General features: G+C 31.8%; 2 protein-coding genes across 2 annotated transcripts; one reads left to right on the top strand and one right to left on the bottom strand.

The window, feature by feature from the left end:
- The first annotated feature begins 6,355 nt into the window (after positions 1–6,355).
- Positions 6,356–7,968, top strand: LOC124843786 (uncharacterized). The gene has a single exon (XM_047320611.2). The coding sequence runs from the start codon at positions 7,279–7,281 to the stop codon at positions 7,675–7,677; it is 399 nt and encodes a 132-aa protein (XP_047176567.2). The 5' UTR covers positions 6,356–7,278; the 3' UTR covers positions 7,678–7,968.
- Positions 7,969–11,927: 3,959 nt separating this feature from the next.
- On the bottom strand, positions 11,928–17,001 carry LOC124843795 (flavodoxin family protein / radical SAM domain-containing protein). Its single transcript, XM_047320621.2, has 8 exons — positions 15,974–17,001; positions 15,704–15,819; positions 15,051–15,226; positions 14,146–14,336; positions 13,972–14,058; positions 12,937–13,094; positions 12,634–12,844; positions 11,928–12,554 (listed from the first exon to the last, which is right to left on the bottom strand). Exons 1-8 carry the CDS (start codon positions 16,811–16,813, stop codon positions 12,402–12,404), a joined length of 1,932 nt encoding a protein of 643 aa, XP_047176577.1. The 5' UTR covers positions 16,814–17,001; the 3' UTR covers positions 11,928–12,401.
- Positions 17,002–17,823: the final 822 nt, after the last annotated feature.

Here is a 17,823-nt window from a genome sequence, read left to right as displayed (position 1 = left end):
TTAATCATTCAAACTCTATATATTTCATTCACATCAAACTAAAACTAAAATAAGTCAAAATATACCTTAACATGAATAATCTAGCTACCAAAACAACTTCTAAAAAAGAATATTCTATTCAAAATATTTTATTTCTTCAAACCAATCTCTAAATCCAACCTATAAAACTTTTCAAAATCTACTATCCAAAAAAAAAATAATCAAATAACCAAATTTTAGTATGTATATAACTAAGTTGAGAGGATATTTTTTTTTCAACTAATTATTAAGATTGATGACAAAGTCATAAGAAAAAAAAGAGCAATAAATTTTAGAATAAACGAGAATTTATAATTTATTTAAAAATTTAACTGTTTAAAATTGATACTTAAGTTCTTTAACTATGATAATTTAACTGGTTAAAATTGATAGTTAAGTTCTTAATTACGACGAAATATGATTAAATTATGGAGGAAAGAATTTAAAGAGAAAGAAGAAGAAATGGTAATAAGTATTTGAATATAAAAGGTTTACTTCATCATAATTCAATCTGAAGAAATTTTATTTTTACCATAAAGTTTCACTATTCATAATTCTTTAACTTTGTCTATTAAGTATTGTGAAATTTTTTCGATTCTATTAGTCCAGACAGATTATTTTCTTCATCAATCCATCTTCTTATCAATGTTCTACTGATATTTGAAGTTTTCCAACTTCGATTATGCTATTACTTATAATACAAACAATTAATAATACAAAATACACTAAAGTGAGTGAAAATATTGTAACTTTGATGAGTTATGAAGTGTTTTTAATATTGAAATCGTTGATGATATGTTTTGAAATGTTTGAATTGAATTAATTGTAATTGTGCTTTCATTGATTTTAAACATCTTTTAATTTATAAGAAAATAATTTCTTGTACTCTTTTTTATAAATATTTATTCAGAACATAATTATTTATTAATAAATACTTTTAAGTAAAACCTCTCTTTCCTAGTTAAAAAATGCTTATTATTACAGTTTTTCTCAGATAAGTCATCAATAACACAGAAAAAGAATTATATACCAATAACATATAGTTTAGAAAAAAGTCACAAAACATTTCTTTTAGCTTTTCTTTTAAACTTATCTGATTACATTTTATCATATTCAAGTAAATCTTTGAAGAACTCATCATATTTTTCGTAAAATTAGTTTTGTTTGTATATTTTAAAATATTAATTATGTGTTTCTGACTTAATTTTTGTGTTTTGTTATTTTAATTAAAAACATTTTAACTTTGTTGTTATAGTTTAACAATGACGAAATATAATTTTATATTAATATTTATGTGAGGGTCAAGCGGTGTGAAATTATTGTACTCATCATTATAAGTTTCTTAAACAATGTCATGATCACTTATAGTGAGAGAGTTATAAGGATTACTAACAACCAATATTTGAAGATAAAAAGAAGATTTTTGTCTATCATTATTATCAATCATGATTATATCAATACAAATAATACAACTTTTTTTAGAAAGAAAAAACCAATATTTAAATTTTTATAAGAATATAAAATAAATTTTATCTTTTATTTTTTTATTTTAATATAGCCTATCATTATAAAATATATTAAATCGGTAAAATATATTTGCTATTTATTTATACAACTTTGTAAAAAAACTATTAGGTAATAACTTCACCTATACTTTATAAAGTTTGTATACAGGAATATCGTATTTTCTAATTTATTTAACATAAAATGGATAAAAACTATTTAATTCTGAAAAGAAAAACTATTATTTAATTGGTTGGATTCAATTTTGTTTGTAACAAAATATTGAACCATTTTTAAGACACTGAAAATAAAAGACATCTAAATGTAATGTTGTATTATATTATCACAAAAATCTTATATTTTTAAATGATATAAAAACAAATAAATAAGATAATAATTATGTATTTTTTTATCAAAGAAATTAAATAATAAAAATCTAATTGAAATTATAAAATATTTAAATATTTAATAATGAAACAAATTTAATATAATTCAATTAAAAATATAAAAAATTTAAATATTAAATATTTAAATAAATTTAATATAAATTTAATTAATCAGTATAATTTATGACTCCTAAATCATCTATTTGACGATCAAGATACATATAAGAGATCATAGCGGTGTAATCTCCATTATCATCTGATCAAATTTTTTTCTAAAGCAAGTAAATTTTTATTTTTTTTTTCTTAAATTCGTAGTTTAAGGCACATTCCACTAGAAGTTTCCTCGCATGTGTCGTCCATCTCTTTTTTTCTAGTTTTTCATGGATCAAAGGTGGTCTTAAAAGCTCGTTCTGATCATGTTGTTGTGATTTGTACGTTTTTCTAGAGTTCTTTGAGCTCGAAGCAAGGGCAATGAGCTATATAAAGTCGTGGTAGTGTTTTGTTAAGGTAAGAGAAACTAATTTGTTATTTATAATGTTATTACAAGCTTGAATCTATTTTTGTGTGTTTCAAAATTGAGTGAAATTGGTAGTTGGTGATGTTAAATAAATATCTTGATGAATTTGAGTATGTGATAGTTAAATGAGAAAAATAGTGAATTAAATTATGTGTATTAATGAATTGAAGCATGTGACTATGAGTGAAGCTGATATATTACTGAATTATTATTGGTTGGAGTTGAGTTTTTGAAGTTGTATTGTGTAAAGGTTTGAAGTAGCATTATTAGGTGGAGAACATGTTATTTTCAGTTTGGTTACGGTCTAAAGTGGAGGTTTCAATAGGTGAAAGATTGAGAAAATGGTTAAATGAGAAAAACTAAATTTTAGGGTTTGTTTTGTGGTTATTGAAAACTTGTTTGAGTTATGAGTTAGTAAATAGGTGATATAGAATAAAGTGGCAGTCATTTGTTTAGATTTTGAGTAGTGAGTTTTAGAAGTAGAAGGTCTGAGGCAAAGTGGAAGGTTTGGGGTCTATTGTTGGGTTATTTTGGACTTGTTTAGATCCTAAATGGCTTAGTCCCTTAAGTGTCTTAGTTATGAGTTAAAAATTGTAGAATTGGTTTACGATCTAAAAAGTAGTGTTTTAGGTAATTTTGAGTTGGAATTCCATGATAAATTGAGTTAAATTTGGTTTGGAATGGACTAGGTGTATGCTTTGTGGCTTATAATATCAATTAGAAGCGGTAAAAGTTGGTAGATGTGCATAGGATAGGATATGTGAGGTTAAGAAGGTGCAAATTATGCAAAATTGGTGTTTTGGAGAATTATGCAGAGTGATTGGGCGAGTAATTGGGGTGTTTTGGCAGTGAGTTTCAGTGGCTAAGCGAGTTAGCTCACTGTTTTTGCCTCATGGGCGAGTGAAGGTTGCTCATTGAACGCCTGATTCTGGCGTTGGACGAGTAGATATGGGTTTTCTTGGTTGCTTTAATTGTTCTTCTCTTCTATGTTTGGATTTAAAGGATATGATGCGTTATTTAATATTTTGTGATATGGTTTAGAATATATGATGATATGGAATTGGGGTTTATAAGAGTTTTAAGGAGAATTCTTAATGGTTGTGTCAAAGTGTTATTGGCACGAATGTACGAAGCTCAGTCTTTGGGGTTATCCTGACACTCTAATGATTATTCATTCTCAATTAGAGAAGAAAGATGCATGTGATGAGAGTGACCATAAGTTATAGTCTAGGTGCTCCAGTATGGCCTAAGACGTGGAATAGACCAACCTTGTGTGTGGTAGGGTGAAACCTATTGACAATGACTCTACATAGCAGTAAGAGACCACCATAAGTGTCGTAGCTAGATATTCATACTATATCGGGACAGTCAAGTCTAAGTCAAAGGCATGATTGAGATGTTTGAATAATTTTGTGTGAAATGTGATATATGATGCAACTTAATATACCATGTTTGGATTATTTTTATCATTACTTTACCCTACTTGTGTGTTTCTTTGTTGGTTGTTATTGGGTGTTATTTTCTTGGACGACCACCATCTAGTGGGTGTGAGCAGAGACAAATGATATTTCCATGAAATAGGTACTCGATGGAGATAATGTAGATGTGTAGATGTTATGGTGAATGTTTTCTTTTGGTTATTTTAGAGAACCAGATGTATATATAATTTTGGCTTAGTAGTTTTTATATAAAATTTAATTGTAATCATGTTTTGCATAACTATAGTATCACTTTATATTTTCTGATTATGTTTTATTTTATTGAATATATGATAACTCTTATATAATACTTTTACTATTTAAATAAGATATTACATTTAATATTTGCCAAACATTATGAATGTATAATTTTAACAAACTTTCAAAAATACATGTTACATATTCTTCTTCTGAAATTACCACTTCTATCACCAACACAACAAACACATATAATAAAAAGTGTTTCTTTTAAATATGCAAAACTATTAATGATGTCATCAACATCAATGTTTTCATTTATTGTTCTTTTTTAAGGCTATTTATTATAGCTCTTTAAGTCGAGAAATTGTGCCCTTTATGTTGGTGAAAATATGTTAGAAACTTTGAATTAGGATATTTATATATCCAATTAAATTGAGAGTTAATGTTAGTGGCAGAAAGTAGAAGTTGAAAATTAAGTGTTAATATTAATGATAGAGAATATATATATATATATATATATATATATATATATATATATTGTTATAAATATTTTATTTATTTTACAGTTAATTTTTATTATAAGTATTTATTTTAATTTAAAAATATAGTCAAATTTAAAAAGCAGGTAAATCATAAAAAAATGGTTAAATTTAAAAAAAAAACTATTTAAAAGATAAATTATAAAATAATTATTTTAATTAAAAATAACTACTTAAAGAATAAAATTTAAAAAAAAATGCACTTCATCCATTACATTATTCTATAATGGTATAGATTTTATCATAAAGTAAAATATCGTTTTTTTGTTGCAATTATAAATCATCAGTGGCTTTAAAAGCCAATTATTCAAAAAGTACCAAATCAGTGGTCCTGTCTTGCATAGCTAGACTTTTGTTGAATCCTATAAACTATATATATTATTTTCACACCATTTATATATTTATATATATTAGTTTTTTATTCAAATAAATAAAAAGTACTAACAATCTATATTAATGATTGACATGTAATTAATTAATTATTTGTTAAAGTATTATTGACTGATTCTTATTATTTTATTACAAAATGGTTGCTGGTGAATATTGTGTATATAATAACAAAATTAAAATGTTTAGATGTAAAGATTTGTTATTCCATTGGTGAAAAAGAAAGTGTTACTGTTGAAGAACAGAGTACTACTTGTAAATGAAAGAAGTATTAATATTAAAGATAGATTAACAGTAATATCAGTGAAGCATAAATCAGCAAGACTCTTTCTGAGTCATTTGGCAGAAAGTGATTAAATAAAAAAAGTGAAGCTTCCTTAGAAGTTTTTTAGAAAAGGTGGTTCTCTCAGTTATATATATATATATATACTATATCGGAATGACACAGTCAAAAGCCAACACAGTCTCATACATAGCTAGTTTGGTCCCGCAAAACAAACCACACATCTCGTGTTTTTTCTATCATCCGTTTATCATTTGCCAGATTCAACTTGCCGCAGAAAACATCTTTTTTTTCTTTCTCTCTTCTTATAATATTCAAATTATTATCACATATGGACCACAACCATTACATGTATCTGGTTTTGTTTGATGTCTGCATAATCATGTGATATTTAACTTTTATAATTTAAAAGAGACTGCAATATCTTCAAGAATATCGTGTTAGCTCCTAATGATGTTGAACCAAAGTTTTAGCAAAACCTCGAGCTGAATTTTAAGTTTAATTTAATCTTATGAAACCGGTTTCTAAGACGAGATTTACATCCACTTATATAATATAAATGAGCTTATCTCTAGACGTAGGACTTCCAACACACCCTCTCATGCGAGATATATACATCTTAAACGTGAGACTAGACATTAGTAGGTAGTTCGATAACGGTCCGACAGCAGGTGGAATAACATGTACAACAAACAACAAATATCGTTAAGATAGACTCTATCCATAATTTTAATACCATGTTAATAAGTAGACTTTAAATCTAACTCAATTCATAAAATCGGTTTGAAAGATGAGATTTGCAGTCATCTACGTAATCTAAATTAGTTTTAAATTCACCGCTCAACTTGTTGAATAACAAGTTTCACAAGATAAAGAAAATTAACTAACAGAATCATAGTTGAATCCATGACAACATTTGCACAAAAGGATGTCACATAACAAGTTGAAAACCCAAAGAACTCTCAGTGTTTTCCTGAGGGTTACAAGACACAATCCATGAAGCAAGAAGTACCATTTTTTACAAAGATGATGGATGAATGATTGAAGATAGAGTTGACAGTGAAAAGGGTAAGAAAAATAGAAAAAGAAATACTGAAACACAGACTAACTGTGTTTGTGTTGTGTGAAGTGTGATGACCCCAACAACATTTAAAGCTGCAGAAGAGTAAGGACGCGAAACCCGGGAAGCAACACAAGTGGTCAGACTGGAACACTGCGTGTGAGTAGTACAACACACACACACCAAATCTGGCTATCTTACCCCTCGTAAAAACCCCACATGCCCTTTTCCCATCACCTCTTTGGTCCACACCCTTAACCATGGTTATTCCTGTTATTACTTTTCCACTCACCACACTTTCTTCTGGGTTAGTTTATTCAGCAGTCAAGGAGAAAGCTTCTTCATTTCTCATTTCTGTTTACCCTTCTGCACACACTGTCTTCTACTACTACTATTACTCTACTTTCTACTTTCTACTTTCTTCTAGTAGCATAAGCAATTAACATAGCTACTTTTTTTGCTACTTCTTTCTTTCTTTTTTCTGCTGTGGTGGGAAGAAAATAACGTGTAAATAAATTGGAATGACACTAGACGGAATGAATGGACAAAAAAGGAAAGTGAAAGATGATGCTATGAATGGTTTATTTAATTGGCACCCGAACGAAGACCTATAGTCCTTTGTTTTTTTATGTCACTATAGTTTACAAAGGCCTTGCTTTTATAGAGTTTCCAGAACAAGGATTCTGGTCAAAGATATTGGTCTTCTTGCTTTTAACATATTGCAAAATAAAAATTAAGAAAAGGGTATGTGTGTGTATTTTGCATTAGAAACAGAATCATCTTTTTCTTCCTATCATATCCAGTGAACGAATTTAAGGGTTAAGGGTTGGGAGATTTGGTATTGATGGTACAGCTTTCGTGATCTCTTTGAATTGAAAATTTGGAAATAAGAAATAGTGAGTATTGATGATGGGCAAGAAAAAGCCACAAAAAACTAAGGAACTTTCAGTTGCAATAGCCGAAGCTGAAGCATCATCAACCGTAGATGATGAGAAAGAGCAACAAGAAGCTCAACAACCTCAACCTCAAGCTCCTAGAAAGAGAGGTAGACCTCGTAAGGTTATTGTAAAGATGGAAGAAAGTGAAGAGGAGAAGGCACAAGTGATTGAACAGCATAGAGGAGGTTCTTTATCAGCACAAGGCACAGAAAGTTCAATGGAAAAAGTTACAACCAACGAGGAAGAAGGAACATCATCAGCAGCAGCATGCATGATGGTTGAAAAACAAGAGGAGATACAACTTCCAAAAGTGGAGCCATCCAGAAGCAGAGCTAGGAGGAAAAGCAAACCCAGAAAGAGTAGCTAATATACATAATCATTGCTCCTTTTTCTCTTCTCTTTTTTCTTTTATAATTTCTTTCTTTTCATTAAGCAATTGATTCTTGGTTGGTTCCTTGTTCTTGCCATGTTTTTGTTATTTAGATAATCGGTATCAAAACTGATATTGATGCTGCTGTTGTTTTTGAGGAACACAAGTGTCAATAGAAACACTTGAAGGAGTTATTGGTTTATCTTCTGCTTTTTCTCTTCTGTGTAAGTCTGTGGTTTATCTTATCCTTTCCTAAACCTAAACTATATGTACTGTGTTATGCTTCCATTCCATGACTTCAATTACTTGTTTCTTGAATATTACTATCCATTGCTTCACTCACTCACACACAGAAAAGAAATCTAAATTATAAGATGTTCTTGTCTGAGTATGTTGTTTATGTTGATTGCCTGCAACCACCAACCATATATAGTTGTGCTGCAAAAACACATGACCCTTATCTTGTTGAGTGTTTTCTTTATCTTCCAAAGATCACAGTTTAGCTTGAAACTATATAGTTGTGAATAAACTATAAAAATATTGGTTATGTTCTTGATATTCCATGGCTTTCTTTTACTGTGTTTTACCTTTTTTTTATATGAAACCTGGCATTATCATCATCATCTGCTTTATATTTGATGTTGGTTTTTATGTGGTTTTATGTAGTTTGATTGCTGCTATTACTGTCTTATGATGGATTCTGTTTGTAGCTGGAGAAATTGAAGGTACTGTTTTATTTATTTATTTGTGTGTATGGTGTTGGTAGTATTGGAAAAGGGTGATTGAGTGAAGAACAAAAAGAAAAAGTGGAAGAGAGAGAGAAACATACATAGCAATGAAGAATATAGTAGCCGCCCAAGCACACCAATGAATGATAAGGATGGTTCGACGTTAAGTTAAACACCACTTTCGGCAGAAACAAAAACCAAACCAATGCTTTTTTATTTCAACTTTTCTCTAATGTTTGAAAATCTATTTTGTTGATTTTTGCTGTCACGGAATGTTTAGCAAACAGAAAAGGAGATTATAGATTAAAATTTATCAAGAGGTATTATATTAATGAATAAAGTATGGAACCTACAAGGTTTTGTGATCTTCAACGCATGTGGATGGATGGAATAGATAGAGTTAAATGATGTTTTCTTATAATTTTTCTTAGTGTAAATGATTGACATAATTTATGTGATGTTTTGGATGATTAGTATTAGAAAAATAATACTTTTTGACACAATAAATTTTTACATTTATTGATATTATCTTTTCTTATTTTTTATTTTTTTTTCTTAAAAAAATATAAAATTTTACACTTTTATAATATTTTATTCTTATCATATATATATATATCAAATGAATCTAAAAATATTTTAAATTAATGTATCAAATGAATTTAAAGATATGCTGTGATACCGTTAATTTTAGTCTTACTAAGGTAGAATTTTGTGTTTGGCAAATGGGTTTTCACCTTTTGTTGGTATTTGTGAAACCTATGGTTGGTCCAATGAATGAGAGAGATTTCCTCCTTGTCCTATAACTTTCCATGCTCAACTTTTTAAGTGACGTGTGACGTTTTTCTCCTTTAATTTTACATGGCAAACGTGGAACATTCAAGTTCAAAAAAGATGGCAAAGGGTGACTTAGTACAATGTTTTGACTATGATCAATAACAAGAAAACTTAACAGATTTTGCATTTATTCCCACTGAATGATGAAGTATACATTGTCAAAAATATTTAATAATACATAAAATAATTTAGCTGTTTAAACAGAGGTGGGCCATGCTATAAGAATTTGGATAACGATGACATAGGCTTTATTAAATTGTTCATAGCAAGGTCAACCATTCAGTGAGAATAGGAAGTCTAATCATCTTTTTTATTTTAATAGTTATGTATATTAAAATTTATATTATGAACTTTGTCATATAAATATAAATATTTGTCGAGTGCACACTCAAGATTAAAGTAATAGTTTTATACTGTGAATAGTTTCAATAATAATTTTATTTTACTGTTTTCAACAATTTAGTTATTTTCCTTTGACCAAATAATAGTTCAGTTCACTGTGTAAAGTTGGTAAAAAAAAACTATTAAATAGTTGTGGGACCTATTAGAAAAAATTATGGTGTTAGAAAAAAATTGTACAAGTAATGTTATGGCGTGTTGCACTTGAATTGCTATCAATCATGTATATCATACTATTAGAATTGCATTTGGAGCTGTTTTCAAGAGCAACCTCAGTGGGGGAGGAGGACCTTGTAAAGTTTAGCTGAACAAAAACCGCTAGATAAAAATATCATTTAATTTCTGTAAAATAATGCTATTAGTTCCAATTATTTCAATAAAACTTCTGCTATTTCCCTTTAATATATACCTCTCCTTTTATCGATAAAATTTAACACCCTTTTTCTTTGATATTCCATTAGTTATTTTAACTGCTAGGCCGTTTATACTCTATTTTATTTTTCCATTAAATTACATGGAATTTCAATAAAAAAAAGTTTAAAAAGTAACCGAAATCTAAAACTAAAGTTAGATGAACAAATGACTAAAAATTCAAATAAAAGTTATTATAGTTATTGAATAATTTATCAATTAATTTTTTTAAAGAGTTGGACAAGTTAATTTAACATCTTCAACTTTCACCTAAAATCCTTTTTCTAAAATAGAATCATTTTTCAATTTTTGAATTATTATTTAACTTAGCTAACTACGCAGTTTCTTTTGTCGGAGAGGACTTTATTTGAGTTGTAGTATGTTTTGTTTAGTGCTGTTATTCATGTCTTCTAGTCGAATTTAGTGGTGATCCTTGCTTGGTTAGTCAAGCTTGTTATTTACTCCATTTGTATTTAACTTTTGTCCTAATTAGAAAAGAGATAGAGATTTTAAAAATTGCTAATTATTGGTTTAAATAACTTATGGGGGGGTCAATGGTACAAAGGGACAATAATGTTATACTACATGTCCAATTTTGGTTCATGAAAGTTTTGACATAGTCCACATGCATCCCACAGACAAACCTATTCAAGTTGGACAGCTTCCACTACATAGATTAAATTTTCCTACAAAATTTTACTTTTCATTCTCTAAACTTTTTAAGAACAAACAAACAAACACGTACCGATTTTGTTGAAAACATTCCTTAACTTGTAGGATTTTTTAAGATGAGGATTTTGTTCTTATTCAGAGGTTTGCTCTGTCATTTTATCGTTCTCAGTTCATATTAAGGACCAATTGATATACAATGACTTAATCTGCTTAGATTCCAATGTTTGAGAGAGCAGGCAAATCGAAAGCAGGAATTTACTCTATCATCTCTCTCAGTTTATTCAACTACACAATTAATATTGGAAACTAATCACGAAAGCAACCGGGATTGATGTGGATTAAACTTTAAATCAGAAGATCCTGTAGTGGTCCAAAGTTGTCTTCAGCCAAAAGATTGATGGAAATGGATTATAATTGAAAGGGAAGGTTATGGAAAAATGACAGAAGATAGTAGCTGCTGTGTGAAAGCATGTTTTGGGGGGAAAGGGAAACCTGAATTGTAATACTAGCAAAAACAAAATGAGAAATAATGCTTCTTTGAAAAAAATCTCAGGTGAAAAATATGAAAAAAAATAATATCAGAGGATGGGACCAACAAAAATCACGCATGGTAAAAAGCATGAAAATGTTATATTGGTACAATGATGTTGGAGTAGCACTAATAGATATGACGGATGAGTATTACTCGGCAAACAATTCCACAAATGCACTCCATATGAAGGGAGGGAGAGACGCAGCATCCGGGAAACTGCTTAGGATTAGGATATTTTGACTTCAACGTCATAAATTGAGAGTGAAGATGAGGGTAGGAGAGCTCAAAAAGGAATGAACAATGGCTTCAATTTGATCCTAAAAGGCGTGTGACATCATTCGTATACTTCGATAGCAAAATTTGGCATTCGTTCCCCAATTGCCGTGTTCGTAGGAAGTTGACATAGCTTGAGCTTTTTTAATAATATCATTAATTTGAATTTCCATTCTCATCATTTGTAGATAGAAATATGATTAAGAGACAAATGATCAATAGAATCTTTCAAGGACCAAAGAAGTTCAATTTTTTATAAAATAGCGAAATTGTGAGTATTTGGGTAGAAGAAAATATTATAGTCAATAACTAACATCGTTGGTTATTCGACAATAATGGGACTACATTAACAGTACAATAATAATTCAAAAACTTATACTACAATCCGACGCTCGAGATTTGCACAATCTACATGTTTGCATTGCATTATAATATTACTTCGAGATTTGCACAGTCTACATGTTTGCATTGCATTATAATATTTCCACCTAATCTTCCTCTCCTGAAAGGCTATATAACTTAAAAGAGTTTGCCAAAATATTACAACAGAGCAACACTAAGCAATGCTTTGTACAGCAAAACTTCAAACATATTCTACAGATCTCAATCTCAAAAACGAGTTGCTTCTGCGACTACAACATTGACATCAAAAATTTGAGGTAATTACGAAAAATATAATATTCTTTCAACTTGCAATTGGGAAAACTTGGGGGCTTAAAGGCTTAAATACACTGAAATGGTACTAGCCTATGTATGAAGCCATGTATTAAAAACTATCCTATTGAAGTATGTTGTATAACCTAATGAGTTATACACTGAAGAAGAAAGATCAACGGGAAAATGAATGTCAGTGGCCAAAAGCTCTTAAATGTCTAACCAGATTGATTGTGGCTCGACTTGTGATGTCTCTCTTTTCTAAATCTCGATTGCCCTGGATCAAATCCACCTTCCTCCGATCCATAGATGGCCCAGGATGGTGTGGCAGTCATGTAATCTCTGCTGTCAAAAGTTTTTCCAGATGCCACCTGAAAACAAATTGAGGGTAAATTTCATAAACAAATAATCCAGATTTGTTCAAAAGAACAGTAGGACTCGGACACCTACCAGATCATGAAATTTTTCATAGTCTATCCATGTATACCACCGGCCATCGATTTTGAACTTGTTGGTTTTTGCTAAGAGGACACAGCACGAGTGAGCATGCTCACATGCAACTTCATACTCTCCTTGACTTTTCAAAGCTAGGGCCTCTGAAAAAGCTTTCACATCAGCATGCCAAGGGACATTTTCCATTGTGAGTTTTGATGTAGTGGACCTGTGAAGAGTGCGTTGTCATTTAAAAGAGGGTCTCAGACTAAACCAAGTTGGAGTACTAGAGTGATAAAGGGAGAAAATGCAGTGACTTACGAGCCACAATACGTAACTCCCTTGATTTCAACAAAGTCAGGATCTCCTATACTAAAGAGCTTAGAATAAGCATCAACATCTTCAGTATTCCAACCTTTCACTAGGGTCAGGCGGTATACTGTTCGCTGATGTTTTTCCCTTAAAGCAGTCAAGGAATCCTGGCAGGTAGTTATGTTATGAACAAACATAGATAAACTGATCATGCGGGTAAAGTATACACCACGTGGTAAGATTAAATCCAACATAAAAAGAAAAATAAACTGAATTAGTTATGTTTTTTTCTGTAATTAAATAGTGTCTATTACAACTAGTATTCCACTCTTTATAATGAACAAAGAGGGGTTCTGACAAAATAAACACTCCTCTAGTCCTATCTATAAGAAACAAATCAGCGGTGTACTTCTTGCTTTAATTATAAGAACCATAATAGACTCATTTTCAGATGTATTAATTGCTAAATTCCTTTTATACCCTTAATTTAATATAAAGTCCACTTCAAAACTCACGTTCCAAGTAGATACATTCGTCAGACTTTTGCCAGTGATTAACTTGTCTGTGATTATCCCCAAAAGAACCATAGACTCATTTTCAGATGTATTAATTGCTGAATTCCTTTTATACCCTTAACTTATTATTAAGTCTACTTCAAGACACTCGTTCATTTTCCATGCAAGAAACATTCACCAGACTTTTGCCAGTATATTGATTAACTTGTCTGTGATATTCTACTAAAGAATATGATTCTCTGTCCAATTTTGACAGTATGATGATTGGCTACTTGCAGATTACTAACACAAACAATTCTTTTTTTGGATCCATTACTACATCCATGCTTCAAAATTGGCGATCATGGTGGGCTAAGGATCCTAAGAAAAAGCTCTTGGAAAATAAAAATTAAAACATCTCTGTAATTCTGTTATGCTACTCTTTGGAGCGACTTAGAAGGAATATCTCTGCACCTTATTAATACACTTGTTAACACTCTATGATTCTACTAAGGACATATTTTCACTCAGAGAACGGGGAAATACTTACAATGAATCTCTCCCAGAAATCGCCAAATAGTGGTCTATCAATTGCCTTCAAAGAGTCCTTTGTTGCAGCATCTACACTGACATATAACTGCAAGGCGGAACAAGAATATTAGGTTTGACTAGCATTAGCAAAACCACCACGAGTTTAAATTAATATCTCTAAATCATGCAATACCTGGGTAATAGGTTTCAGCGATTTAATTTTCTCAGGAAATTGTGCATTTGTAACTAGAAAAGTGGAAATCCTCCTTTTGTGCAGCTCATCCACAAGTGCATTTATCTCTGGATACATTATAGGTTCACCAACAAGAGATAATGCACAATGACGAGGTGAGAGACCTTCATTTAATCGCTCCAAGGTGACTCCTAGACAAAGAGTTAAATGAGGCATTTTAATGAACACGGTGATGTTCAGAAAAGTGGAGTTGCTCTGAAGCTAATATCCACAATATCAGTCACAATGGACACATAGCACGGTATCTGTGCTCCAGTTTTCTTTTTCTTTTGATTGATTTATAATTACAAAGCATAAGTATGGGAATTAATACAACAAGGTGGGCTTTGTCACCATACAAATGCACAGGCATTTCGAGATGGTATGCTACCTAGATTGAATACAGTGTTCATATAAGAATACAACCACTGAATAAATCATCAAAATTAGAAGTTTTTTACAAAGACATCATATTTAGGTTTTGAATGAGGGCAGGGCTTAAATGGAGGGATTGGATGAAAAAGGAGGGACAGATAAATTTTTCATTTTTGAATTGCGAGAGAGTCTTTCCAAGGGATTGAAAGGTTACATAATAATCTCTCATTTAAAAGTTCTCAAACAGGAGAATATTTACTTGAAATGAAACCTTTACCACTACCCCCCTCTTTCCATCTAAAGTTCTTCACTATAACATATCTTTAGTGTACCCAACGCTTTCAATTAGAGCATATTGAATGATAGTCCACAGCATATGATCAAGGGCTACTTTATCTGCTTCATTATTGACCAATCCCCCATGTAGGTCCACTAATCTGACAAATATCCTTATAATTCAAAATTATTGCAGCATAGGTACATAAGTTTACCAGGAACTCCTTTCATTTGTTTAACCATATTTGTGTGGAGGTCTATTGCAGAATTTACAATCTCTCTCGGATCATCCATCTCCCATTGCCAACTTTTCCCTACTGGATTTGTGTGATGCCTCCAGCAGAAAACACATTTATTTGCACATGCCAAGCTAGGGGTTGCCTCCATGCATCTGTGTCAACTCAAAAAAATTGACGTAGTGAATTAGGCAGCTGAAATATGCTCAGCAATATGTAAAACAAATGACAAATCAACTTTTTGGACAAGCACAAGAAAACTCGACAAAACCCATGGCCAGGATAAAGCCAACCACTGTATGGTCAAATTTCAGATGATGTGCAACCGTAATTACAAGTCCACCCCACTTTTCAAAAGCCAAACTATTATATTGCAGCCCAAAGTACACCCTCTTTCTTTCCTTTTCCGGATCCATTCACTGCCTTTCTTGTTTGTGAAATTTAATTTAGACCATCCAACGGTGCAGAAAATTTCATACCAACACAACTAATAAACTCCATCTTTAAATTCAGCGAGAATGAATAAGATAAAGAAATCAAGCACCCAGAGTTCCAGCTAAAATATAATGTTATGACATGAAACATACCTAGACATATAACATGAAATGAATAGCATGTCAACTTGCTATTACCTGTGACTCTCGATTCCATAAAACGAGTGTTTATAGCAACCACCTCGACCACGAAGCTGCGCCTTTGTCCATCTACAAATCTTGACACCACTATGCGACCCAATGATTTTATACCCCTGCAAATGGATAAAACCTCGAATAAAGCCATTTCAAAAATAGAACTTAGACCTACGTCTCATCTACCAAAGTTCAGATAGAAAACCAAACCAGCACTCACTAAGCAGCACAAAACACGCAATGCGACATTATGATATTATTCAGACTGTATACCTGCTTCACTAAATTTGCTCGAATCACAGGAGTCACCATTTCCTTTCTGCCACTCAATTTCCCATTACTCTCTTCACCACTAGCCAATGTCTTCCGCCGTGAAGGAGCTTTACCAGCAATGTCCTCAAGATCAACAATCTCACTCTCCACATCAGACTCCTCTTCGGAACTCGAATAAACGCCACATTCCAGAGCACCACCACCATCACCATCATCGCATTCCGCAACACCACCTCCTTTCAAAACGGCCAGCACCTTCTCACACCACCGATCGAAAACCTTGTCCAGGTCACCACCATCAACATCCCCCTCACAAAGCGGAACCACCTCCTTGGAGCCTAGCGCCCTCAGGTGCGTCGCGAGGCCCTTCGCGACGGCGTTGAAGGATTCACCGTAGGCTCGGCTCCCGACGCCAAAGACGGCTACACGGCAGCTCGAGAGGAGAAGTGAGCCGGCGCGAAAATCGGCGGCGGCTTCGGCGAGCCACGTGGCGAAGAAGCGGGAGGCAGCTGGTGGTGCGCCGTCCTGCCACGTGGAGGCGATGAGGATGAGAAGCGTCTCCTTGGGAAGATCCTCGGGCTCGTAGTGCCGCGAATCGACGACGTCGAATGCGACGCCGTTAGAGGCGAGGAGACGTTGGAGGCGGAGAGCGAGGGTTTTGCTGGTTCCGGTTTCTGAGAGGAATATGATCTTAGGTTTAGGTTTAGGGTTAGGGTTTAAGGATAGTTTGAGGTATCTTAAACGACGAGATTTGTAGAGACAGTAGAAGGTGGTGGCGGAGAAGAGAGCGAGGAGTGTGAGACGCGCGGGAACTGAGGATAGCGAATTTGATATCGACATTGTTGCAGTAGAAAATGAAGATTTGTGAGAGAAAATGTGTAGTAATGGAATCTAACTACGCCTTGTTATTGAAAAATGGAGCGAAACGAAGGATCTTTGAACACTGTTTAGTTCAGCGATCTGTTTCGGGAGCTGTTTGCAGCGGCGAATACCAACGGAAGAACCAGCGACACCGAAAAGGTTTATGGGCTGGGCTTTAGAAATCCAGGCCCGGTTCTTTTGTTATCATTATGCAAGTTTAGTATAAAACATTTTATGTAATAAAAAGAAATTATTTTAGTACATTTTGCTTCACTCAATTTTTTTTTCAATAAAACTTACTATTTATAACTATTTTAGCCTAATTTTTTATAATACCATAATAATTGTAACAATTATATCTTTATATCTCTTGTAATAATTTATTAAACGTGTGTGTATATATATATATATGTCATTGTTTTAAAACAGTATAAAACATTTAATTATAATTAATTGCAAACTTAACTACACTTTTTAGTTTCGCTACTATGATTAATGACCAATTTAATATTTTTTAAAGTTATTACAAACAAATTTTCGACAAATTTAAATTATATAAACAGTCAAAATCATCAATTCGAATTTTCCACTTTTTTTTTTTTAAATCCAAATCTCACTTCCTTATTTGTTTCACAAAATTCTAAAAATTGAACCATTCAAATAACTTTATATTTCGAATTCACCTTAAACTTCCACAATTAAAAGGAAAAAAAAAGTTACGTAGAGGGTTTAACTTACAAGTAAAGGCAAAATTATCATAAGAACTTAATTATAACAATGTTAAAAATGAATTAAATTTTTACAATGGAACATCGAAGCATTTTAAAAAATATATATATTTAAACCTGTAAGAATAACTTATGCCTTCTTAAAATACATTACTGATCAATAATGTATTTATGAGATGAATCAATATCAATTGACAGAAGTAGTAGCAGTCTGGTTTAGTGATTTATGGTTTGAATCCTCCTCATGCTATTTTGGTTATG

The sequence above is a fragment of the Vigna umbellata genome, chromosome 1 (genome assembly GCF_029865625.1).
Source record: "Vigna umbellata cultivar VRB3 chromosome 1, Vumbellata_1.0, whole genome shotgun sequence".
Taxonomy (NCBI): Eukaryota; Viridiplantae; Streptophyta; class Magnoliopsida; order Fabales; family Fabaceae; genus Vigna; species Vigna umbellata.
The sequence above is the reverse complement of the archived record's forward strand: the minus strand, read 5'-3'. Positions and strand labels throughout refer to the sequence as shown.

Excerpts from the sequence above, each read along its gene's own strand:
- LOC124843786 (XM_047320611.2), top strand. The coding sequence starts at position 7,279 with ATGATGGGCAAGAAAAAGCCACAAAAAACTAAGGAACTTTCAGTTGCA.
- LOC124843795 (XM_047320621.2), bottom strand. The coding sequence starts at position 16,813 with ATGTCGATATCAAATTCGCTATCCTCAGTTCCCGCGCGTCTCACACTC. Across the intron at positions 15,820-15,973 it reads GAGCAAATTTAGTGAAGCAG|GGGTATAAAATCATTGGGTC; the intron begins GTATACAGTCTG and ends ATCCATTTGCAG. Across the intron at positions 13,095-13,971 it reads ATTTCTGGGAGAGATTCATT|GATTCCTTGACTGCTTTAAG; the intron begins GTAAGTATTTCC and ends ACTACCTGCCAG.